At 41.2% G+C, this 25,854-nt stretch overlaps 1 protein-coding gene across 1 annotated transcript in view; it reads left to right on the forward strand.

Annotated features, from left to right (window-relative positions):
* Positions 1–15,372: 15,372 nt before the first annotated feature.
* Maco1 (macoilin 1) overlaps positions 15,373–25,854 on the forward strand; it is a 38,268-nt gene continuing 27,786 nt past the window's right edge. The window contains exons 1-3 of the mRNA XM_027399659.2: positions 15,373–15,490; positions 17,099–17,277; positions 18,984–19,485. Coding sequence (XP_027255460.1) covers positions 17,157–17,277; positions 18,984–19,485 — 623 coding nt within the window. The 5' untranslated portion in view covers positions 15,373–15,490; positions 17,099–17,156. The remainder of the gene's footprint in view (positions 15,491–17,098; positions 17,278–18,983; positions 19,486–25,854) is intronic.

Below are 25,854 nucleotides of genomic sequence, written 5' to 3' on the forward strand. Positions count from 1 at the left end.
TCACAACCATCAGTTACTCTAGTTCCAGGGGATCGAGTGCCATCTTTTGGTTCCAAGGGCACACGAGGTACATGGATGTACAGGCAGACAAAAGTCTTGTATACATAAAATATAAAATAAATCTTAAAAAAAAGGATTTCTGTCTTAAATGAGAGAAATGGAGATAAGTCTTTTCTCACACATGATGAACTGTTTCCTGTTCTGAGCTTAGCAAGGGGCTGCTTGTGATTTATTGTTCAGCTGACATTAAAAACAGGTTCTGTCCTTTTTTTTTTTCCCTTTGAGACAGGGTTTCCCTGCGGCTTTGGAGGTTGTCCTGGAACTATCTTTTGTAGACTAGGCTGGTCTCAAACTCACAGAGATCCGCCTGCCTCTGCCTCCCGAGTGTTGGGATTAAAGACGTATGTCACCACTGGCCAGCCAGGGTCTGTCTTTTATAATGTTTTAAAATAGAATGGTGTGTTTGACTGTTTTGCCTGCATACCTGCATGGGTACCAAATGTGTGCCTGGTGTCTAAGGAGGTTAGAAGAGGAAGGATGTCGGTTCCCTTGGAGCTGGAGTTATGGAAGCTTGTAAACTGCTATAACTGAATCTGGTTCAGTGGGTAGGTGGGAAGTGAACCTGGCTCTTGTGAAAGAGCAGCAAGTCTGTTTCCTTCCCCTCTTCCCCAGGGTTTCTCTGTGTAGCCTTGACTGTCCTGGAACTTTGTAGACAGAGATCCAAATGCCTCTACCTCCAGAGTGATGTGATTAAAGGCTTGCATCACTACTGCCTGGCTTTCAATTTTTGTCTTTAGGTGACATGCTTCTCTGACACAGTGACCACATTAGCTCAGTCTTCAGTGTATGAGTTGAATCCCAGGAGTCAGGAGACATAGGCAGGTTAATATTTGAGTTTGAGGCCAGGGCTACATAGTGAGACCCTTGCTCAAGAAAAGGGACAGAGATTATAGAAACTTACCCATCTTTTGTGACAGTTATTTTTGTAAAGAACCTTTAATTTTACTTGTTTTCTGTAGTTTTGTAGTATGTTTATAATTATCAACTGGAAATTTATATGAAGATCTGAGTTTTTATTCTTTGCTTAGAGCATATTTGCTCATTAAAAAAACAAACAAACAAAAAAACTTGGTTCTAGCCATGCTACACCGAGAAACCCTGTCTCATAAACAAAACAAAAAAATTGGATTTATTCATTTTACATGTGTTTTGCCTGCATATACGTATATGCACCGTGTGTGCTTGGTGCCTGCTGGGGTCAGAAAGGGGCATTAGATCTTCTAGAACTGGAGTTATGGATACTTGGGAACCGCGATATGGATGCTGGGAACTGACCCCAGGTGCTCTGCAAGATCAGCAAGTGCTCTCTTTTTTTCTTTTACATTTATTTTTTACATTCCAATCCCAGTTCTCCTCTCTCCTCTCCCCCTGCTCCCCCCAACTCCTCACCTCCATCTGCTCCTCAGAGAGGGTAAGGCCTCCCCTAGGAAGTCTAAGTCTGTCCCATCATCTTGTTGAGGCAGGACCAAGGCACCTCTCCACCCCCACCCCTGTGTCTAGGCTGGGCAAAGCATCTCTCCATATAGAATGGGCATCAGTGCTCTTAACCACTGAGCTCTCTCTCCAGCCCCATATGCGCACTTCTTTGAATAGACATTTGTGCTATTCAGTTAAGCCACACCCATGCAGAATGATCAGTTTTCTGCTTTCTCTGCTCTTTCAGTGGTGCCCTAACCTGTTAGTTCCTTTCATGTTCTCAGAGTTCTTTCCTGTAAAATAAAAATGATTGTCTTCCCCACTTCACACAAGAGGAAACATGGGATAGTTAATATGTTCACTTGTAGAAAACTTAGCAGGTGTGATGTAAATGCATGGTGTGACTAAGTAGATAGATCATTGTGTCTGTACAAATAGTGGTTTTACTTATAAGTGGATTTCTCGTTTTTATACACTGTCAACACAGCTTTAAAATATTTAAAAAATTTTCTGTGTGTGTGCTGTTGTCTTAATGATTTTTTTTACGAGGCTATGCATTGTCTTCTATTTTGCTTCTTTTTTTTTAATCCCCAATTTCATGCATTCCATACTATTAAAATTCCATACTGTTAAAAGTGTTTGGGGAGTTGGGGGTATTGCTTATTGGGTAGGAACACTTGTGCAAGCTTGAGGACCTTGGTTTAAAAATCTAGGTGTGACCACTGTGGTCATGTAACCCTAGTGCTGAGGGTTGTTGAGGCAGGGGGATCAGCAGGGCTTACTGGCTGCTGTGGGTTCAGTGAGAGCCTGTCTTAAGACAGTGAGGCATCGAGCAAGAGCAGCATGCCCAGCATCCTCTGGCCAACATGTACCCCTCTGCAAGTGTTTTTGAAGCAGAAATTAATAGAATTTCAAAGTCTCCACTTGCATGGTTACAGTATCTGTTCTTGATAGCTTTGTGGTCTGTCCAGCTCTTTATAAAAATGTCATACCCCCAATTTATAAAAATTTATTATTTTATTTATCTATTATTATTATTTTGGTTTCTTGAGACAGGGTTTCTCTGTGTAGCTTTGGAACCTATCCTGGCACTTGCTCTGGAGACCAGGCTGGCCTCGAACTCACAGAGATCCACCTGCCTCTGCCTTCCAAGTGCTGGGATTAAAGGTGTGAGCCACCAACGCCCGGCTCATTTTTTTTTTTTAAGTTTATTTTAATTATCTTCCTTCCTTCCTTCCTTCCTTCCTTCCTTCCTTCCTTCCGTCCCCTCCCTCCCTCCCTCCTCCCTCCCTCCCTCCCTCCCTTTTTTTTTTAAAGACAGGGTTTCTCTGTGTAACTCTGGTTGTCCTAGAACTTGCTCTGTAGACCAGGCTGGCCTTGAACTCAGAGCCTCGAACATCCACCTGGCTCTGCCTTTTAAGTGCATGTGGGCCCTACCTCCTGTAGTGGTGTGTTCTTTTGAGGAAGTAGTATAGTAATTATGTTTTGTGCTGGAACATGAGCAGCAATAGAAGTGCTATGGGTAGTGTGCTTAGCTAGAAAGAATGTGCAGGAGTGCAGGCTAACTCTCTGGACAGCTTTCTGTGCCCTTGATGAGAGGAAGCTGGTCAGCAGCCTGGAGCAGAGCTGGTTATTTATGTGGACAGTCTCTTCTGAGAGATCATGACCATTTCCTCTCAGTTCCTCTCAGTTTTCTTTTTTTAGGGGATGGGTGAGTTGGTTGAGTTTTCTTTTTGAGACAGGGTCTAGCTAAATCTCCTGAGTACGTCCCTTTCTAATGAGTCCATCAGGATGGGATGAAACATGTCACTCTTCCCCCTCAGTCTCCCAAGTGATGGGCGTGTGTGTGTGTGTGTGTGTGTGTGTGTGTGTGTGTGTGTGTGTGTGTAACTAAATACTTGGGTCTGTAATTTATTTTAAAATGTGTTTCTTGGCTGGGAATGTTGTTCAGTTTTTAGAGTGCTCCTGGCATTTGGGAAGTCCTGGGCTTGATCCTTAGCACTGCACAAACTAAGCTCAGTGGTATATGCCTGCAGATCTCAACAGAAGCAGGAGGATCTGAAGTCAAGGTCGTCCTCAAACACATGGGGAGTTTTAGATCAGCCCTGGCTAGAGATCCCATCTCAATGTATAAATGAATTATATATGAATTATGTATAAATAAATGTATAATTCCTCCTCCACCCCCAGACATGTTTTTTTCTGTAGAGCCCTGACTGTCCTGGAACTTGCTCTGTAGACCAGTCTTTGCCTCCCAATTGCTGGGACTAAAGGCATGCACCACCACACCCAGCCTATGAATAAATATGTAATTTCTTAAGTTTCTGGGGCTAAGAGGTCCAGGAGTATGGAATCAAGAGACATCTGCTTGGCATCTAATAAGGACCTTCTGGCTGCCTCATGAGGCAAAGCAGATCTAGGCTGTTTCAGCTTAGGTGTCTTCCTCTTTCTTTGAGATGAGGTCTCATGTTTTCCAGGTTGGCTTTGGACATGCAAGTTCCTGCCTGGGCCATGTGAAGTACCTGGGATTATAAGCATACACTGCTGTCCCTGGCTGCTGCTGCCTCACCTCCTCTTTTGTTAAAGATTTGTTTTATTATTATTTTTTTTTATAATGTGTCTGCAAAGGAATGCAGGTGCCCGAAGAAGCCAGAAGAGGTCATCAGATCCCCTGGAGCTAGAGTTCCAGGTAGCTATGAACACCTGATGTGAATTCTAGAAATTAACTCCTTATTTATTTATTTATTTATTTATTTATTATGTTTACAGTGTTCTGTCTGCATGTATCCCTGCAGGTCAGAAGAGGGCACCAGATCTCATTACATATGGTTGTGAGCCACCATGTGGTTGCTGGAAATTGAACTCAGGACCTCTGGAAGACCAGCTAGTTAGTGCTCTTAACCTCTGAGCCATCTCTCCAGCCCTAGAAATGAACTCTTGTCCTCCACTAGAGCAGTCCCTCTTTCACTTATGAAGCCATGAGCCTATGGCTTTATCTAATCCCAATTGCCTCTTTAAGGTTCCACCCCCACCTACCATCAGCACATGAGTTTAAGGAGTTTCAACCTGAATTTCAGAGAGAGACCTCTAAATGAACCATGCCATGTTCCCCGTGCTTCTCAAATGCTAGTATATGCACAGGCCTAGGGAGCTGGTTAAAATTAAGGTTTAGATTAAATAGGTCTAGACTGGGCCCTGAAATTCTGCTTTTCCAAAAAGTATACACATGGTCCTGATACTAATGTGCTGTAGACTACTCTGAGTAGCAAGACTGCAGTTAGAGCTGGCCAATGTGAGAAAGGGGCTAGACAAATATTCTAGCAGTGAAAGACAATTCATAGCTGCCACTATGAGAGGACAAGGAAGCCTGGATTGGGGCAGATGGCTACCAGCACAGTGTTAGTCTGCACAGAGAAAGGTCAGGGACTGAGGATGGACACTAACCCCTGGTGATTGTGTGTGCTCCAGACAAGCTGCTGGAGCCAGTGGAAAGAGGAGCACTGTCCCTGGAAGGAAGAAGAGTGTTCACTCCTCATCCCCATTAATTGTGGGTGATGAATCCATAGAGAGTATTACTAGATGGATTCAAGTAAAAGATGGCTGTAAATGACACTGTTGGCACTAGAGTGAGAAAAAAAAAAAGCCTATAGTTAGGATCTGTTTTCAAAGATTTACCATGGTTAGCATATATTTTGTCTTAATTTCATTGGCAACTTTAATGAAGTATACAGTGCTATCAAAAATGTTATTAAAATGTAATTTGCAGGTATGCTCTAAATTTCACTCGCAATTTTTTGGGGGGAGAGGATTGAGACAGGGTTCTCTGTATAACCCTGGCTGTCCTGGAACTCGATCTGTAGACCAGGATGGCCTAGAACTCACAGATCCTCCTGCCTCTGCCTCCTGAGTGCTGGGATTATAGGTGTGTGCCACTACACCTGATTTATTCACAATATTTTGTAATTATTAGAATATCATCAAATTAGCCATAAGTCATGTAGTGAGATGTATATGTAGAAATGTATTCAATCATATTTTCTTCATATCTTGAAATGCTCTGGAGACCAGGCTGGCCTCGAACTCACAGAGATCGGATTGCCTCTACCTCCCGAGGGTTGGGATTAAAGGTGTGCGCCATCAACACCTGGCCATCATCTCCTTTAATTTGAGAAAACTCTCAGGATCGATCTTCAGAATACAAGACGGGGACTAAGGGTAAGAGTGATTCTGAGACTGTGCGCCCTGATCCTGGCATCTCCTGTAGATTCTCTGAACCTGTAACTAAAGCAACTCAGTAGAATTCAAGACTGAATCTAGGGAAAATCAGCTCTGTTAATTAGGCTGTCTCTAGACTTCAAAGGATACCTTCCTAAAAAGGGAGCCTGAGGAAAAGCTAGGATGTGGCCTGTGTTTACCATTCAAAACATGATTGTCAAAGAATATCAAAGGTCTGAAAGACCCTCACCCCACCTCCAAGCTGGAAGTTGCAGAATTGAAAGAGAATAGTCACCAATAAAGACCATGTGTACTGCCTTACATTTAGATGATCAGGATATCAAAAAAATTTTTAATCAGGCTGCTGTTTTTCGCATGCTGCTATCCTGTTATTGAAATAGAGTGTTGCTTGCTAAACTGGGATTCTGCCATTATTTAGGTGCCTTTTTAACAGAGCATTTAGTAGTGTTGATCATTTTCCACCTGGGAATAATGACTGTACTCATACAGCCACCTTGAAAGGACAGAGATTATCAGGCTGGGGATGTAGCTCAGTTATTAATAGTGCTTGCCTCCTATAAGTGAAGCCTTGACTTGGGTCCAGACATTGTTTTTTACATAGGTATATGCACATAATTAAAAATAAAAGCTCCTATTGTTTGTTTGGTTTTTTGAGACAGGGTTTCTCTTTGTAGTGCTGGTGCCTTGGAACTCACTGTATAGACCAGGCTGGTCTTGAACTCAAGAGATCCACCTGCCTCTGCCTCTCCATTGCTGGGATTAAAAGTGTATACCACCACGGCCCGACTAAATAAAAATCTTTAAAAAAAGAAAAGAAAAAAGGTCTCCTACATTGAAAAACGAGGAGAGGTAGGATCAAGAATTCAGGTGTAGATTTGGCAGATGAGTAAACATGCAAAAAAGATATGTAGGTGAGAATAAACCAACCCAGCATTCCCATGAGAGTCTATGGTGACACCGAGCAGAGAAGTGTCTGGGTCACAGGGCTGGTATTTGTTTAAGGAACTGGAAATTATTGAGTGTATGCTTACCAGTTTACATAATACAGAAATACACTTTCGGGGCCTGGAGAGATGGCTCAGAGGTTAAGAGTGCTGACTGCTCTTCCAGAGGTCCTGAGTTCAATTCCCAGCAACCACATGGTGGCTCACAGCCATCCACTATGAGATCTGGTGCCCTCTTCTGGTGTTCAGATATACATGGAAACAGAATGTTGTATATATAATAAATAAATAAAATCTTTAAAAAAAGTAATACACTTTCATGCCTATTTTTGTGCCTGTGATGCTGGGGATAGACCCCAAGACCTTCCACATGCTAGACAAGTGCTTTACCATTGAGCTATATACTTTCACCCCTCCAGCTAGCCCCATGCCACCCCCCACCCCCACCCCTCCACTCCCAAGTCAGGGTTTCCAGGTCTTGGTTGTCCTGAAGCTCGATCTGTAGACGAGGTTGGCTCTGCCTGCCTCTGCCTCCTGAGTGCTAGGATAAAAGGCTTGTGCCACCATTGCTGTCCTGCCCTGTGTCCCATTTTTAAATGCCTTTAAAACATGGCCAAAAGACCGGCTTTCCTTCTTTAGTGTCTAGAAACAGTTCTGAACCACAGAAATTTTTTTTTAGTTCTGATGTCATTTATAATTCTGAGTATCTGCAGGACTCAGTTCTTTCTACTGAAATGTTCATTGCTTTTCATAGTTAGTTGAGGGTTTAAGGCGTTGTCGGCTCTGTCTTTTACTGGCTAACACAGCTGTAGTGAGTGAAGTGGAGCTGAAGATGGGACTTCAAATGAGATGGAACTGTTGCTTTACTTTGGGCTCCTTGATTTCTACGTCAGACTTTCTAGAAACTTATTATCAAACTCAGAAGTTCTAAGAATTAATGCTAGAAATTAACAGTAGGGGGTGGAGAGATGGCTCAGTGATGAAGAGCAATCACAGATCTTGCAAAGGATCTGAGTTCAGTTCCCAGCACCCACATGTCTGCTCACAACCACCAGGAACTCTAGTGTCAGGGGTCTGATGCCCTTTTCTGACCTCCTTAGGCATCAGGCTCACCTGTGGTGTACATACATACGTGAGAGCAAAATGCTCATGCACAAAATAATTATTACAAAAATTAAAAGTAAAAGAAATTAACTCTAGGTAAATTCTATATTGTTTAGATATCATCTCCCTATTCTTGCTGTCTTCTACCTGTGTGGCTTCATAGGGCATAGAGAGAATCCTCCAACTGAATTTTGTTTTTGTCTGTCTTATCATCAAGCATATAAACCATTCTGTATCTACAAAAATGTTTCTTTCTCCCTCCCTCCCTCCCTCCCTACCCTTCAGACAGTTTCTCTGTGTAGCTTTGTAGATCAGGCTGTCCTGGAACTCACAGAGATCCATCGGCCTGCCTCTGCTTCTTAGTGCTGGGATTAAAGGCATGCATCACCACTGTCTAGCCAGAAATGTTCCTTAATTAATTATTGCAAATCTTGATTTGTGCTGAGAGTATCACTAAGTGGTAGAGCATATACTTAGTCTTTACAAGACCCTGGATTCACTCCCCAGAATGAGAAGGGAAAATATCTTGGATTTTTTGTTTGTTTGTATTTATTCAGATAGTTAATTTGATCACATCAGCATAGGGATACTTGCATTTCAAAGTATACAAGACTAGAAAGCTTCTTTTTTTTTTTTTTAAAGATTTTATTTATTATGTATACAACATTCTACTTCCATGCATATCTGCACACCAGAAGAGGGCACTAGGTCTCATCATGGATGGTTGTGAGCCACCATGTGGTTGCTGGGAATTGAACTCAGGACCTCTGGAAGAGCAGTCAGTGCTCTTAACCTCTGAGCCATCTCTCCAGCCCCCGACTAGAAAGCTTCTTTAAAAAATATATATATATATGTGTGTGTGTGTGTGTGTGTGTGTTGGTGGTGGTGCACACTTTTAACCTCAGCGCTCTGGAGGCAGAGGCAGGCTGATGATATCTGTGAGTTCTAGGCCAGCCAGGTCTACAGAGTGAGTTCCAAGACAGCTAGGACTGTTACTTAGAGAAACCCCGTTTGAGAAAACAAACAAACAAACAAAAAAACCCAAACCAAAAAAATTTTTTATTTTGTGTGTGTTTGTGCAAAAGGATGGTTGGTGTTCACGTGCCAATAGCCAGAGGATAATGTTGGGCTTTTTTCTCCTTCCACTGTGGAACTTGGGTCTTCAGGGAAAGCTGTTTTTTATGCTTTTTCTTGTTTTACTACTGAGCCAATTTGCTGGTCCAACCTTGCTTTCTTCTCCTTCTTCTTTCTTCTTTCTTCTTTCTTCTTCCTTCCTCCTGCTCCTCCTCTTCCTCCTAGTCAGACTGTGGTGGCACATGCCTTTAGTCCCAGCACTTGGGAAACAAAAGCAGGTGGATCTCCAAGTTCAAGGCCAGCCTGGTCTACATAGTGAGTTCCAGGACAGCCAGGGCTACACAGTGAAACCCTGTCTTGAAAAACCAAAAAAAAACCAAAAAAAAAAAAAAAAAAAAAACAACTAATTTTTTTAAAACACACATTTTATTTTGTGTCTGCAAGTGTTTTGTTTTTCTTCCATGTATGTCTGTGCACCATGTACATGCCTGGTGCCCTTGGAGGCCAGAAGAGGATGTTGGCTCCCCTGGAACTGGAATTACGGACAGTTGTGAGCTGTGGTGTGGGTTCTGGGAATTAACAAGTGCTCTTAAGTGCTGAGCTATCTCCTGAAGGGCGCTTTGCAAATTATGTTTCTGTGTAGGAAACTCAGCAGTGGACATTTAATCAATTTTGTTGGCAAGCTTTTTGGCCTTTACTTTTTCTAACTGGGTAGTGTTAGCCACAGAGTTTGGACCCGGGACATTGTATCCCTGTTGCAAAAGATCTTATCATTTATCTGTCTTTATCATTGGTTCTGGTAGCCTCCACCAGCCTAGCCAGGGCCTTTGTCTTTGAGTTAATCTGTGTGAAGGCAGTGGTAGGGTCTTCCTGTGGCCAGCTGCCCCAGCCTGGCCTGTCCCCTGGTGCAGCAAGGGGACACAAGGCAGGAAGACTAGCAGTTCCATTGGGTCTATAATGTACCATCACTATCAGCTGAGTATTCCTGCTCCACCAACACAGTGACAGTATTGACCCCACTCAAAGGACAGGTGGTCTCTTAGTGGGGATTTGGTTCCTCTTGCCAGCAGCTTTCCTTTTAGCACAGGCCAGCAGCCTTGGCTTCTCCTGCATGGTCTCTGGTCTGTACTTTTGGGGTGACTTACACAGCTGGGAGACTGTCTGCCGGTCCAGAGCCTGGGTGAACTGGTTAATAATCTCAGGTGGCACGTTCAGTGGCTTATAGGGGATAGACAGCCTTTTGCCTGGTGTAATGAGGCCTTTTGACCAAGCAGGTAGGTCTTTGGTTAGATGTCATGTTCGTAGCCAAAGTTCTTAGGCTTTTTATCTAACAGGATTCACTACCTTTTGGCCTGTTGCTGCTGTTGCTGCTGCTACTGCTGCTGCTAAGTTTTTTTTTCTCTAGTAGACCAGTCTGGAACTCACAGAGATTGGCCTTTGCTGATATTAAAGGTGTTTACTCCCATTCCTGGTTCTTACCTCTCTGCCCCAGAGCTTTCTTGCTCTCTAGACCAGTTAACAATTTTTTGGTTTTTGGCTTTTCGACGCAGGGTTTCTCTGTGTAGCTTTGGAGACTGGAAGTAGCTCTTGTAGACCAGGCTGGTCTTGAACTCACAGAGATCACCTGCCCCTGTCTCTCGAGTGCTGGGATTAAAGACGTGCACCACCATCGCCCAGCTTTTACTTGTATTTTTGCATAGCGTTTTGGGGGATCGTTTTGAGCTTTCAAATGAATCACTTATTTCTTATCAGTGCTGAGCAGTATTACTTGGTGTAAAACCCCAATTTTTCTATGTTAATTTACCTTTGGTCTGTAACTGGCTGCTAGTATCAAAACAGTTGTTGGTAATATCCCCCATAAGTCTGGAGACAAGTGTGCTTTTATCTTGGGTGTCATCCACAGTGTGGAAATTCATTCTCAGCTGCTTATATTTTCACCAGCACTCATATATGGTCAGTTTGTAAAATTTATTTTTCTAGGATAGAACCTTCCTAGCTCAGGGTAGGTTGGAACTTGCTGTTTTAGTCCAGGCTGGCCTCAAACTCTTGATTTTTCTGGCCCAGCTTTCCCTGTGCTGGTATTGTAAGTGTATGCCACCATTCCTGGTTTAGAAACCTTTTTTTGTTTTGTTTTTGGTTTTTTGAGACAGGGTTTCTCTGTGGCTTTTGTAGACCAGGCTGTTTTTTGTTTCCTTCCTTTCTTTCCTTCTTTCTTTCTTTCTTTCTTTCTTTCTTTCTTTCTTTCTTTCTTTCTTTCTTTTTTTTTTTGAGACAAGGTTTCTCTGTGTAACCCTGGCTGTCCTGGAACTCCCTCTGTAGACCAGGCTGGTCTCAAACTTACAAAGATCTGCCTGCCTCTGCTGGGATTAAAAACATCCACCACCACCAAACTTTCTAAATTTTTTTTTTAACTGTTCTTACCTTATTTTGAACTCAGTACAGTGGTTATATACGTATGCTGACTTCTCAGAGTGTGTGTATCTTTAACATGAACAGGAGGGAACTCAGAACACACATTTACACCTCAAGTTGAGTGTTTGAAGATGTTTCCTTTAACAGACATTTTGTGCCCGCAGTCTTTGGTAGTGACTGGTGTCTGCCCCATGAATTAGCTTTGGCATGTTTTTGGGAAGTCAGTTATGTCTTTGCTCAATGCAGATGAATGCTGTATAGAGGAACAAAAGAAGAGAGAAAATCACAGAATTCTTGAAGCACACAGAAGTGCACAGCAAGAAATTACAACTCTCAAGCAGGTGTGGAGGGTGAGGAAGCAGCACATTTGGAGCCTTTCATCCATGACATTTTCAACCATGTCATTTTGAGAGTATTGCAGTATTTTAAAGTCTGACACTTAGCACATTTTTTAAAAAGTAGTGGTGAGATTTAGCATTTTTCCTCCATCTTAAATGGAGCTGAGCAGGTTTGGTCATCATCTCATCTTAACAGTTCCAGGCTTAGGGTGAAGGAGGCTTTTACAGTTTAGGTAGATCACAGTAGCAGCTTTCTGAACTTTATCTCCACCGTGTTTGTGGTAAATAAAGTTATTTATATCTTTTTAAACAGAAACAGTGCATTCCTATTTCTGGTTTTTCATGCATGACCTTGAATCCCTTCTTTTTATGTTTTGCAGTACATTTTTATACCTGAAATTCCTGGTAGTGTGGGCACTTGTCCTCCTGGCAGACTTTGTCCTGGAGTTCCGATTTGAGTATCTGTGGCCATTCTGGCTTTTCATCAGAAGCGTCTATGATTCCTTCAGATACCAGGGACTGGTATGTTTCTATTGCATATTCTCCAACTGTGAGGGATTTAGTTATCTTTCTAATTAAGAGAATATCTTCAGTGACTTATACTGACCCGTTTTAAATGGATTTTAGTAGCAATATTGAAGTGCCTGTGTTGGGATAAGCTAATTGGCTCTATGGGTTAAAACTTGACTGTTCTAAGCCCTCTGATTCGTGCTTCTGTTTCCTCCTTCTCTGCCACTTGAGAGGAGTGAGGAGACTGAGTGGAGGGTTACAAGAGGGAGGTAGCAGTGGAGGACGCAGTATTGCCTAGTCTTACTCTAGAGTGCTCTGGAGTTCCTGTCACTAGGTTGTAATTGAATTAAAGCAGTGATTCTCATTGATCTCAAGATTCCTTTTATATTCCCCCAAATTACTGAAAACTCCAAAGAGCTTCTGTTAATGTAGATTACAAAATAAAACAAGCTGAGTGGTGGCTCACACCTTTGATCCAAGCACTCCAGAGGCAGAAGTAGGAAGATCTCTGTGAATTCCAGGCTAGCCTGGTCTACAAACTGAGTTCCAGGACAGACAGGCTACAGAGACCCTGTTCTCAATGAAAATTAAACAGACAAAAAGCAACAGCCAAAAAACCAAAAGAGAAAATAAAATGAAGATTAAATTATATTTATTAACTCATTGAAAATAACTACTAACCCAAAAAATAAAATCTAAGAGTGGCTCTATTTTTTTAGAGCTCTCTGTTTGGAAGGATCTCAAAGCTCCTCCAGGAGTCTCCAGACTACAAGTTTTAAACTATCCAGTTAGAGCTTGGGGCATAGCCTGAGCTTATTCTTTTGACTTACGTGTTACCTCTGTTGTGTTCCATAGCTACACCTTACAATTAATTCTCCAATCCAGGCCTGACACTTTGGTCAGAGCAAATCCATGCTTCCAATAGACAGCTTCAAGCTTTTGTCTTAGTGGTAATGAATAGTGGTGTCCCGAGGAAGGCAGTATTATTAATATTACCACCAGCATATTTCTTGCCAATGTTTTTGGTTCATCTGCATTCCAGCAAGCCTCTCCTTTAAGAATGAAGCTCTTTAGGAATGGTTTATGAGGAAACAGGCTTTTCAGTGTCAAAGTTCTTCTTCATTCAGGTAACCTGTCTATAGCATCTCAATGTGTTCACTGTGGTCCAACCTCAGTTCTGGTCCAGTTCTTCCCCATGGCTTAAAAACCTTGAACAGTAGCGCTCTTGAAAGTTGAGTAAGCCACTGCTTTTTAGTATATGTGCTGTTCAAGCAAGCTAATAACCACTGCTTCTACATGGTCTATTCTAAGTGTTTAAAATTTCTTGCTAACTTGCTCTGTATTTAGTGATTTTTCAACAAAGATTTTTAATAATGTGCTTAAAAATGACAAGTTCTGAAATGTGATTTTAATTTGCCCTTTTTTTCTCTCTTTAGGCCTTCTCAGTATTTTTTGTTTGTGTAGCATTTACATCAAATATCATATGTCTCCTCTTCATTCCCATACAATGGCTTTTTTTCGCTGCTAGCACATATGTATGGGTCCAGTATGTATGGCACACAGGTAAGTCTTAATGACTTTTTTTTTTAGGATTTATTTATTATGTATATAGTATTCTGCCTGCATATATGCTTGCGCACCAGAAGAGGGCACCAGATCTCATTACAGATGGTTGTGAGCCATCATGTGGTTGCTGGGAATTGAACTCAGGACCTCTGGAAGAGCAGCTAGTGTTCTTAACTGCTGAGACATCTCTCTAGCCCTTTCTTGGTTAGAAATTTTAGATGCAAGTTTTTAAAATGTGGATTCTTTGGATGACTATTTAAGATTAACATTTTAAAGTTGCTTTTCTTCAAAACATGCTACTATGTTGTTTGGCTTGTGGTGGTGGTTTGTGGGTTTTTTGTTTGTTTGGTGGGTGTAGGGAGGAGTCACCATAATGTACATCGTTGTCTAGTTTGACAGTAAAACTTTTCCCATGCCTTCCTTACACTATTATCTGTAGACCAGACTGGCCTTAAACTCATAGATTGACCTGCCTAGTTCTCCCGAGTGCTGGGGTTAAAGGTGTGGGTCACCATATCCTCATATACCCTGGCTTTAATTTTTTTTTAATAATGAGCTAAATTAGGGATTTGATTGTTTTAGTTGTATTTCCCTTAAAGTGTTGTGAAAGTTAAACATTGCATATTTTAGCCATCTGTATTTCTCTTTATGACTTAAGAATTTTCTTCATTTCACCCCTACCCGTCCTTTTTTTTGAGACAGGGTCTTACTGTAGTCTCGGTTGGCCTTGAACTAAAAAGGTTCAGCTTGCCTCTACCTTCCAAGTGCTGGTTAAAGGTATATGCACTACCACACTCAGCAGTTTTTCTTTTGTTGTGGGTAGGATCACTGGAGTTGAACCCATGGCTTTGTACATGCTAAGCAAGTGCTCTGCCACTGGGCCACGTCCACTGTGGTTTTGATTGGTTTTATTTGCTTGTTGAGTCAGGACTTCACTATTTGCCCAGGCTGGCCTCACAGTCCTATGCTCACACCTGTCTCAGTCTTCCAAGTGCTGGACTATAGGTAGACATACAGTTCCATATCCAACTTTGCTTGCCTTTTTTTAATTGCTTTTTTTTAATGTAAAGGAATTTTATTTATTTTTATTTTCTGTACATTGGTGTTTTGCCCTTGGTGTCAGGTACCCTAGAACTGGAGTTACAGACAGTTGTGAGCTGCCATGTGGGTGCTGGGAATTGAACCCTGGTTGTCTGCAAGAGCTTGTCAGTGCTCTTAACCACCAAGCCATCTCTCCAGCTCCCTTTAATTGCTTTTTTAGGAGCTCTTTGTATATTAAATCATGAAACTTTTTTTTAAAAATAAACTTTAAAAATCATTTATTTAGCTCTTATTTTATGTGCATGAAGGTATCAGATCCCCTGGAACTGGAGTTACAGACTGTGAGCTGCCATTGTGGGTGCTGGGAATTGATCCCAGGTCCTCTGGGAGAACAGCCAGTTCTCTTAACCGCTAAGTCATCTCTCCAGCCAAGATTATATAAATCTTTTGTTGGACATATATTCTGAACATTTCCTGACTGGTGTTTACCTTTTATTTTTGTCAATGAGTTTGTGGGCCTTTTGTCATAGAAAAGCTTTCAGTGTAGATCAGATTGCTTTTCAGTTTAGTTGAAAGTGGCTATCATTGACTGAGTCTCCCAGAAGACCCATCTGTTATGTCAGCTACTGTCTATTGATGGTTGTCTCTCTGCTGCTTTCCCACAGAAAGGGGAGTGTGTTTGCCTACAGTGTCCCTCTGGATACTCTTTGTTTATATTGAAGCAGCAATTAGATTCAAAGATCTGAAAAATTTTCATGTAGACCTTTGTCGTCCATTTGCTGCTCACTGGTGAGTATTACCTATATTCTCAGTCTCCATTTCAGTGTAGGATGGTAAGTTGGACTGAGCCCAGTGTCAGTGTAGCATGCTGGTAAGGTGTGAGCCTCTTCAGAGGTGGGGTCCCAGCTCTGTCCAACAGCTGTGTTGCTGAGCCTGTCTTTGTGTCTAAGCATCAGCTTTCTAACTTTTTTCCTGAGGTCATGGGTAGGAGGGACAGTGTATCGAGTGCTTAACTTAATGCCAAGCTTGTAAGTATCTGACAAATGATTTTGATGATGATTCCAAAGTTTTGATGAGCTGTGGCCATGTCTTAAAGCTTCCACAGTCTTTTACAGAAGTATCAAGACTGTTACCACTTTTAAAAGGAGCATTTCTTCTCATACTGAGGCATACTTCATTTAACTAAAATATTAGAAAATAAGCTTAATTTCTGTTTATATCAGTTGTGAAAAGTACAAACCCCCAATAAATAGGAATTATTATTTCCATTTTTTTAAGTTTTTACAAACAAGTGAATTAAACTTTAAATTTTTAGTGAAACCATATTTAAACTAATTAAAAACTATTAATGCTTTTAACACTTAGGAGCCTTAATATGGGTTTGACAGTGTTTGTAGCTTTGGGAAAGCATTAGGCCATCTGATTGGTTGGAGGAAATATTTTTACTTTCTGTCTTAAGAGTTGTAAATACTCTTGCTTTAACTTGGACACAACCCTGATGATTCCAGACACACATAAGTGATTTTGTAATTGCTATGTGACAGTGTTTATGAATTAGTTCTACAGAAGCAGCTTTTGCTTTTAGTCCTCAGACACAAGATTAATTATGTTATTGCCTAAAATTGACTCTATCTTACGATGTTAAAAATTAAGTAATGTCCTTTTGATTTTGTTTGTTTTTGTTTTTCAAGACAGTATTTCTTTGTGTAGCCCTGGCTGTCCTAGAACTCCCAGACTGACCTTGAACTCAGGATCACCTGCCTCTGACTCCCAGTGCTAGAATTAAAGGCATACACCACTATCACCTGTGCCCTTTAGATTTTTTTTTTTAATACTTAGCATGGCTATTTTTGGCTACCCATATAATTCTGTACCCTTTATTTAGTCCTGTTTCAAAATTTTCTTGTTTGAGAATTTCATGCATGAAAATAATGTGTTTTGGTCAAGTCTACCCGGCACTCCTTCTCCCAAACACTCCCTATTATACCCTCCACACACCCGCATACCTATCCCTTCCAACTTCATGTATTTGTTTTTTAAACCCACTGAGTCCACTCAGTGCTGCCAGTATGTGCATGGGTGTGGGGTGTCATCCACTGGAACATGGGTAACTTGAACAGCCCCTCAGCTAAGGGTGGGACTTCATGAGCCCTTCCCTGATCTGTGCTACAACTTTGGCTTGATATTGTGCAGCCATAGCCTCTGAGTTCTTGTGAGCAATGGCCCAATCATGTCCAGATACCTTGTCATTCCACCAGACCTGTAACCCTGTGGGTATGGGTTCATTATCATCAACTGGAAATGGTTTTCTAATTTTCAATCTCAGTAACTATGTGTTTGATGCATGTGTTGTTTGTTTTGAGTGTAAAAGTATTGGCTGGGCTGTCTTCTTTCTAGTATTGGGTACCCTGTGGTGACTTTGGGCTTTGGCTTCAAAAGTTACGTGAGCTACAAGATGCGGTTAAGAAAGCAAAAGGAAGTTCAAAAGGAGAACGAGTTTTACATGCAGCTTCTTCAACAGGCCCTCCCTCCAGAGCAGCAAATGTTGCAGAAGCAAGAAAAGGAGGCCGAGGAAGGTAGGTCTTTACTCTGAAGCTGTGGAGCTACTAGGCTAGTCAAATTTTCCATCAGTTAAAAATGGCTGAGAGTTTAGATTTTCCAGTTTTCTGATTCCTCCTTGGGGCCATTGTTTAGTCATGAAATACAGAATGTGAGTGCAGGATTTTGCTCTCTGAGGGCCATCTGCTTCTAAATGCGGTATTTGTGATATGTATGTATGTATGTATGTATGTATATGTTTATTTTGTGTGTATGGATTTTTTTTTCTGCATGTTTATATGTATAGTAGTCTGGAGCCCTGGAATGTGGTACTGGACTGAACCTAGGTCTTAGAGCAACAAGTGCTCTTAACTATTGAGCCCCCTCTCTACCCCCTATTTTGTTATTTTTAATTTTTAAAAATTTAAATATTTTGTTACAAATTTTAAGTAATACTTAATAATATAATACATCTTGATTATGACAATATAATTGAAGCAAATCAAGAACCAAAGTATAAGCAATATGGTTGTGTGGACATGTAATGTTGCCTTCTGGCAGAACAAAGAGATGTGGTCCTGTTTTATTTTTTTGGTTTTTTGAGACAGAGTTTCTTAGTAGCTATGGAGTCAATCCTGGAACTCACTCTGTAGACCAGGCTGGCCTCAAACTCAGAGATCTGCCTGCCTCTGCCTCCCGTTTGCTGGGATTAAAGGCGTGCACTGCCATGCCCAGCAAATAGAACCATTTCTAATGGGGGTTTTCTGTGCTTGGGAGTTAGAAGTTTGAGGTCATGCTTTTTAAATAATTTATATCAAAATCCGTCTTTTCTGAAGCAGTAAAAATAGCTCTCAAGGAGATTAGCACACTGAAATGTACTGAGATGATACAAAAAGTTGTTTATAAGTATTCTGGTAAATGATACAGACTATACTATAATCACAAAAAGAATAGATGTCTATAATCAGAAGTCACATCTTTGCTTTCGTTTGAATTTTTTTCAGTAATATTATCAGGTGTTTGTTTAATCCAGGCATTTAAAAAAGATTTTGTGTGTGTGTGTAAATGTTTGTTTATGAGTTGGTGTACATGCCACAGCACACATACAGAAGTAAGGGGGCAACTTTGTGGAGTCATTTGTCTCGTACCTATACTTGAACTTGGGTTGCTAGGCTTGTGTGGCAAAGACCTTTACTCTCTGAGCCATCTCTCAGGTCCAGTTCCCCTCTCTTTTTAAAATAGGGCTTTTGGGGAGGATAGCGATTGTTGAACTATTCTTTCTGTCAGATACACCAATATAGTAAATCCCTTTCCATAATATTCATTAAAAATAGGTCCTTTTTTAAAAAATGAATTGCTTTTGTTCTCTTAGCCGTATGACCAATTTGGTTGACTTGATATATGCAGACATATATATATGCAGACACATATATGTATATGTGTATATATATATGTGTATATATGTGTATATATATAATATATGAATTATAAAATTTTAGTCTGATTTTAAAGCCAAAATTTCAATGATTTGAGGTTCATATTATGGTGGTTTTCTCAAATGTATCTGGACTTGGGAGTTAGTCTAATACATTGTACTTGGCTTCTAAGTTTCTACTGTGATTAATGCAGTAAATTTCTAGGCCTAGCTAATACAGTTACTAAATCAATGTAGTCTTTGCTTTTAAAAGCTAAATATTCCAGTATGGGTTTTTGTTTGTTTGTTGGTTTGTTTTTGATACTGTAGCAGCCAAAGGATTGCCGGACATGGATTCCTCGATCCTTATACATCACAATGGAGGCATCCCAGCCAACAAAAAACTTTCCACAACGCTGCCAGAGATAGAATATCGAGAAAAAGGGAAAGAAAAGGACAAGGATGCCAAAAAACATAACCTTGGAATAAATAACAACAATATTCTACAACCTGTAGACTCTAAAATACAAGAAATTGAGTATATGGAAAACCATATCAATAGTAAAAGATTAAACAATGATCTTGTGGGAAGTACAGAAAATCTCTTAAAAGAGGACTCATGCACTGCTTCTTCAAAAAATTACAAAAATGCCAGTGGAGTTGTGAACTCCTCACCTCGAAGTCACAGTGCTACAAATGGAAGCATTCCTTCCTCGTCTAGTAAAAACGAGAAGAAACAGAAGTGCACTAGCAAGAGCCCAAGTGCACATAAGGACTTAATGGAGAACTGTATTCCTAACAACCAGCTAAGCAAACCAGATGCGCTGGTAAGGTAAGTGTGTGCCCTCTTCACCACTTCTTGCCACACTCAAAAGTAATGCTGTCATGGGCCTGCTGGAGCTGCTCGTGATCAGACGTTTGTGACTGGTGGTGTTTGGGTGTTGGCTCTGCACAGGTTTGTTAGCCACCTGTGTCAGAATATTAAAACACTGACTTAACCTTTTTTGTTTTCTGAATAAGAGATGATAGTGATGGCTTCCCACATGTGACAGATTTATATGCAGCCCTCTTGGTGGCCTCTTGGATGCTGTTAGTCCTGTCCTTTTATGTTTACATATCTAAAGTTCTCTTTGGAAAAAAGAAAAGAGGAAAATTTATGTCCTGTTGGTGCAAATATTCTATGATCAAACTGACGTAGATGGGAAGGAGGAAGAAGTTGTTGTTACTACTCTGACCTTGTTTTATTTGTTAGTTTCTTTTTCTACAATTAGGATTTAATTTATCCATAGATAAGCCTGGGATATTCAGGTTGAAAAGTATAGTCTGGGTTGACAAAGTGACTCATTGGGTAAAGGTGCTTGCCACCAAGTCTGATGATTCTGCTACCCACAGGGTGGACAAAGAGAACTGATGCTGACAAGTTGTCCTCTGACCTCCACATGCACGGACAAAATACCTTTTAAAAAGAAAAAGGAGCCAGGTGGTGGTGAGGCATGCCTTTAATCCCAGCACTTGGGAGACAGAGACAGGTGGATCTCTGTGAATTCGAGGCCAGGCTGGTCTACAGAGTGAGTGCCAGGATAGGCTCCAAAGCTACACAGAGAAACCCTGTCTCAAAAAACAAAAACAAAAAAGACAAAAAGGAAATCTCCTGCTCAAAATTACATATGGGAACACAGTGTTAGATACAGATTTTAATTAGAAACATTCTTTTTCTCAAACTTAATGACACTGACTGGCTCAGACTTCATTTGACTAAATTGGTGAACAGGTGTGGCTTTTACTCCTGGTCTTTAGTCCTGAAGCTGAGAGCTGAACTGAAGGGGTTTTAGTTTTTTTGTTTTTGATGCAGGTAACCTACACAGTCCAATAAGGTTTTTGTTGTTGTTGTTTTGAGACAGTGTTTCTCTGTGTAGCCCTGGCTGTCCTGGAACTTGCTTTGTAGACCCAGCTGGCCTTGAACTCAGATCCCCTTACCTCAGACTCACTGATTAAAGGTGTGTGTTACCACTGCCTGTTCTTTGGTTTACTTAAAGGCCAAGGACAGTTTATTCTTCGAGGAAGAGTTTTCAGCATTGTAAATAATGTGAACCAGAATATTGGTTAGTTTTAATTTTGTGAGTAGCCAGATAAGGAAAATGGACATGGGATCCATCCACACTCTTCCTCTCACTCCTGTAGCAGGCCTCTGTGACACTTTGGAAGCATGCCATTGCTGATGCTGGGCAGACATCCACATTCTTCCCCTATCCTGCAGAGTAAACAGTCAGCATGCTTTCAGATGTCCATAGGAGAAAGGCCAGTTGTTGTACTACTTATTTCAGAAGGAGTTCCCCAGAATTCACTAACTGCAGCAGGTGAAACATTTGTCACATGTTATTTAAACTTTTTGTTTTGTTTTTTTTCAAGACAGGGTTTTTCTGTGTAGCTTTGGAGCCTATCCTGGAACTCCATCTGTAGACCAGGCTAGCCTTGAACTCACAGAGATCCACGCCTCTGCCTCCTGAATGCTGGGTTTAAAGGCATGCGACACCAGTGCCCGGCACTCTTTCCTTTTAATTGTGAATTTCATTTTTTTTTTGTTTGTTTTTTTTGTTTTGTTTTGTTTTTTGAGACAGGTTTTCTCTGTGTAGCTTTGGAGCCTATCCTGGCACTCACCCTGGAGACCAGGCTGGCCTCGAACTCACAGAGATCCGCCTGCCTCTGCCTCCCGAGTGCTGGGATTAAAGGCGTGCACCACCAACGCCCGACGTGAATTTCATTTTTGTGTCCTTTATGAAAAAAAAGGTTCTTGGGGTTGGAGAGATGGCTCAGAGGTTAAGAGCAGTGGCTGCTCTTTCAGAGGTCCTATGTTTAATTACCAGCAATCACATGGTTGCTCACAATTATAATGAGATCTTGTGCCCTCTTCTGGTGTGCAGGCATACATGGGGGTAGAATACTATACATAATAAATCTTTAAAAAAAAAACAAAGGTTCTTAGTTGAATGAATGGATGTTGGCTAAGAGAATAACATGGGCGTAAAGGAACTGAGTGAATGAAGAAGGCCTCTCAGTTATTTTGCTAGGTAGGAGATGCAGGATGTGGTGCTGGGTAGATTGCTATGTAAAGGAGTCTAGGGGAACTTGGAGGAGGCTGGGAATTTGATGATAACAAATGTTGCCTATAGGCTCTTTCCAGAAAACTTTCACAACTTCCCAAGGCCAGTCCAAAGTTCTCTTTTGGTTTGGGAAATATATTTAATGCTAAAGGACCCTGTTACAATTTGATTTTGTGAATTTTTTGTTTTTATTTCTCTCTCTCTGTCTCTCTCTCTCTTCCTCTCTCTGTCTCTCTCTGTCTCTCTCTCTCTCTCTCTCTGTGTGTGTGTGTGTGTGTGTGTGTGTGTGTGTGTGTGTGTGTGTGTGTGTGCGCGTGCGCGCGCGTGCGCGCGTGTTTTAGACAGTTTCTCTGTGTAGTCCTGGCTGTCCTGGAACTTGCTTTGTAGACCAGGTTGGCCTTGAACTCACTTCTCATCTGCCTCTGTACTGGGATTAAAGCCCCAAGCCACTCCCTGCAATTTTGTGAATTCTTAGCTCTGGATATTAAAAAAAAAGGGGGGGGAGACTTAAAATGTTAGTAGCCAAAAATGTTTTTATTCCTAATGTGGCAAAAATCTGAGCCAAACCAGAAAGCATCGAGGCCAGTTATTCAGCCTAGTCTGTGCAGGGGAGGAAGACCATAATTCAGCCGGCCTGTTAGCTCTCAGGGGCCAGGTTAAAGGCATGTTAGTCTTTTAGTGCTGCAAGAGGAGTCCTGTGGAAATGCTTAGTAGAAGGAGCTGGGCTGGACTGGTGGCTCACCAGTTAGAGCTTTTTCTATTGTTCCAGAGGGTCAGGGTTTAAGTTACAACTTAAAACTGTAACTACAGCTCCCGGGATCCAGCAGATACATACATACATATGATCATGTGTACATGTGTGTAGATAGACAGAACAGACACACACTCGATAAATAAGAAATAAAAAAAAAAAACATTTTTAAAAATAAAATGGAAGTCAGCACTTGGGAGGCAGAAACAGGTGGATCTCTGTGAGTTCAAGGCCAGTCTGGTCTAAACCGCAAGTTCCAGGATAGCCAGAGAGCTACACAAAGAAACCCTGTCAAAAAAAGAGAAAGAGAAATAAGGAAGTTGGGCATAGTGGCACCTGCCTTTAATCCCAGTACTTGGAAGACTGGTAGATCTCTGTGAGTTCAAGGACAGCTAGACCTATCTCAAAATCCACCACCCAAAGAAATAAAAAATAAAAAGGAGGAAATTACCCCACCACCATAACACAAGTCCCTGAAAATTTTTGTTGTGTTTTCTTCTCATCAGCTAATTCTAATTTATAGTTGTGATCAGTTATCTGTGAGATTTTTAAAAAGACTATTGTTTTAGATCAGTTTTTAAGTTCTTAGAAGGATTGAGCATGAGGTATAGAGATTTCCTAACACATGCCCACCTTCTGTTACAACTGGCATTGACACATCACTGTCACGTCAGTCTTTAGGGTTGATGTGCATTTATGTTTGGTGGACTTAGACACATTTCTAATAGGTATCCACTGTTAGAGCATCACAAAGGAGTTTGTGTTAAAAACTCTACTCCTCATTTGCCACTAAACCCTATGAAGCTCTGGCATTCTTACTGGCCTTGTCATGAAGTTTCACGTGGAAATACATGTAAGATTTCTTCTGTCTTGGTAACTTATGTGTGGGTAGATGTACCACAGTTTCCTGGAGTCCTTTGTCTACTGCAGCCTAGTATTGCTTCCAAGTTTTGCAATAAGATTGAAGTCACAGTAATTAGGGGCCATGTGATATGGAGTATGTCTTTTCGTAGCTCATTTGCACTTTATACCATCTTCTTTGATAAGGTGTTTAAAAAAATCAGTTCCGGGGCTGGAGAGATGGCTCAGAGGTTAAGAGCACTGGCTGCTCTTCCAGAGGTCCTGAGTTCAATTCCCAGCAACCACATGGTGGCTCACAGCCATCTGTAATGAGATGTGGTGCTGTCTTCTGGCTTGTAGGGATACATGCAGACAGAACACTGTATACATAATAAATAAATAAATCTAAAACAAAACAAGTGTTTCTATTATAAAAAAAAAATCAGTTCCAGTATTTAATCAGGTTGTTTTCTTACTGTGGAGTTTTAAGAATTTTTTTGTATATTTGGATTTTTTTTTTTTTCATTTGAGACAGGATCTCACTTTGTGTGTAGCCCAGACCCACCTTTGGATATGAAATCCTCTTCAGCTTCAAAACACTAAAATTGTAGTGATACGATGCCATATCTAGCTGGATAACAGATTTTATTTATTTATTTATTTATTTATTTATTTATTTATTTTGGTTTTTTTCAAGACAAGGTTTCTCTGTAGCTTTAGAGGCTGCCCTGGAACTCTCTCATTAGACCAGGTTGGCCTTGAACTCACAGAGATCCACCTGCCTCTGCCTCCCGAGTGCTGGGACCACCACCACCTGGCCAGATTTTTGTTAAATCTCTTTTGGAAATATTTTCTCTGTATGAAGCTTCCCCTCCCTCCATCCCTCGTTTGCTGCTAGCCTAGCCTTTAACTGATGAGTCATCGCTGCTCCAACACTCTTCCTTTTCTATTTTTCAAATTTGTTTATTTTATTTTTATGTGCATGAATGTTTTGCCTGTTATATATGTCTGCACACCAAGTCCATGCATGACTGGTGCCCTAGAAGGTCAGAAAAGGAGGGCATTGGGTCACCTGGAACTAGAGTTGGAGACGGTTTTAAGCCACCATATAGGTGCTGGGCATTGAACCCAAATCTTCTGCAAGCACACGTGCTTATAACCGTTGAACCATCTCTCTAGCCCCAGTAATTTTGTTTGTGTGTTTGTTTTTAAACAGGGTCTCACTGGGTAGCCCTGGCTTGCCTGGAAGTCCTTCTGTAGATCAGGCTGGCTTCAAACTCAGAGATCAGTCTGCTTCTGCCCCTCTGCCATACTGGTATCAAAGGTGTGCACCACCACCACACCTTGTTTGTTGTTTTATACTTTTGACAGTTTTTTCCCCTTTATATGTATGTGTACGTGTGTCACATGTGTGGGTATTGGAGCCTCTGGTACTAGCGTTATATATAGGTGGTTGTGAGCTCCCTGACTTTGGAACTGAACTTGGGTCCTCTGAAAGAGCAGTAAGCATTCCTCACTGCTGAACTATCTCTCCAGCTTTCCTTGACGGTTGTTTTTTTTGTTCTGCAGAGCACATCTCCCATCTAACCTCTGTACTGGGGTTGGATGCAAGCCCATGCTTATGCTAGGCAAGGACTTTATTGGTGAGCTGTATCCCTAACCCCAGAAATTTTAACTTTTAATGTAGGTTAGCTTTGAAGTGCTTGCTTTTCTCATTTCTGTAGAATATGTAGTTTTTTGGGTTTTTTGTTTTTGGTGTGTTTGTTTGTTTGTTTGTTTGTTTGTTTTTTCGAGACAGGGTTTCTCTGTGTAGCTTTGGAGCCTATCCTGGCACTCGCTCTGGAGACCAAGCTGGCCTCGAACTCTCAGAGATCCGCCTGCCTCTGCCTGAATATGTAGTTTTTATGCTGCTGTTTTCACTTAAATTATATATCAGAATCACTTTCTCTACTTATCCTCACCCTCGTTTTCCTGGTGAATAAAAAGTCCATTGTAGGTCTGGTTGTCAGAAGTTCCTTTCTGAGATCCAGCAGGTCAGGGTGTGACACCTGAACTGCCGCTGTCCTGGACAGGTCAGCAGTTTCATTTGCATTTGGCCCAGTTTCTTCTCAAGTGCAGCCTGAGACTGAGCGTTCTTGTTGGTGAGTGTTACTTATTTCGGTTCCCTGGTTAAAGCAGAGACATCAAAGCAAAATGTAAGTTGCTCCACATTCTGTAGAAAGGCTGAAACAGGAATCTCTTTTCAGTTTATTTCTGTCCCATTGCCTTTTATGCATCAGAAATGAGAGACTTCGTTTTCTCAAGACACAGTTTCTCTGTGTAGCCCTGGCTGTCCTGGAACTCCACCTGATAGACCAGGCTGGCCTCAAACTCAGATCCACTTGCCTCAGGAGTGCTGGGATTAAAGGCATGTGCCACCTCGACTGGCTAGGAGACTCATTTAAAAAATTATTTTTTAGTATGTCATAAACCTGCTAAAGTAGTTGAATTATATATGATATAAAGAGTC

Source organism: Cricetulus griseus, chromosome 2 (assembly GCF_003668045.3).
Source record: "Cricetulus griseus strain 17A/GY chromosome 2, alternate assembly CriGri-PICRH-1.0, whole genome shotgun sequence".
NCBI lineage: Eukaryota > Metazoa > Chordata > Mammalia > Rodentia > Cricetidae > Cricetulus > Cricetulus griseus.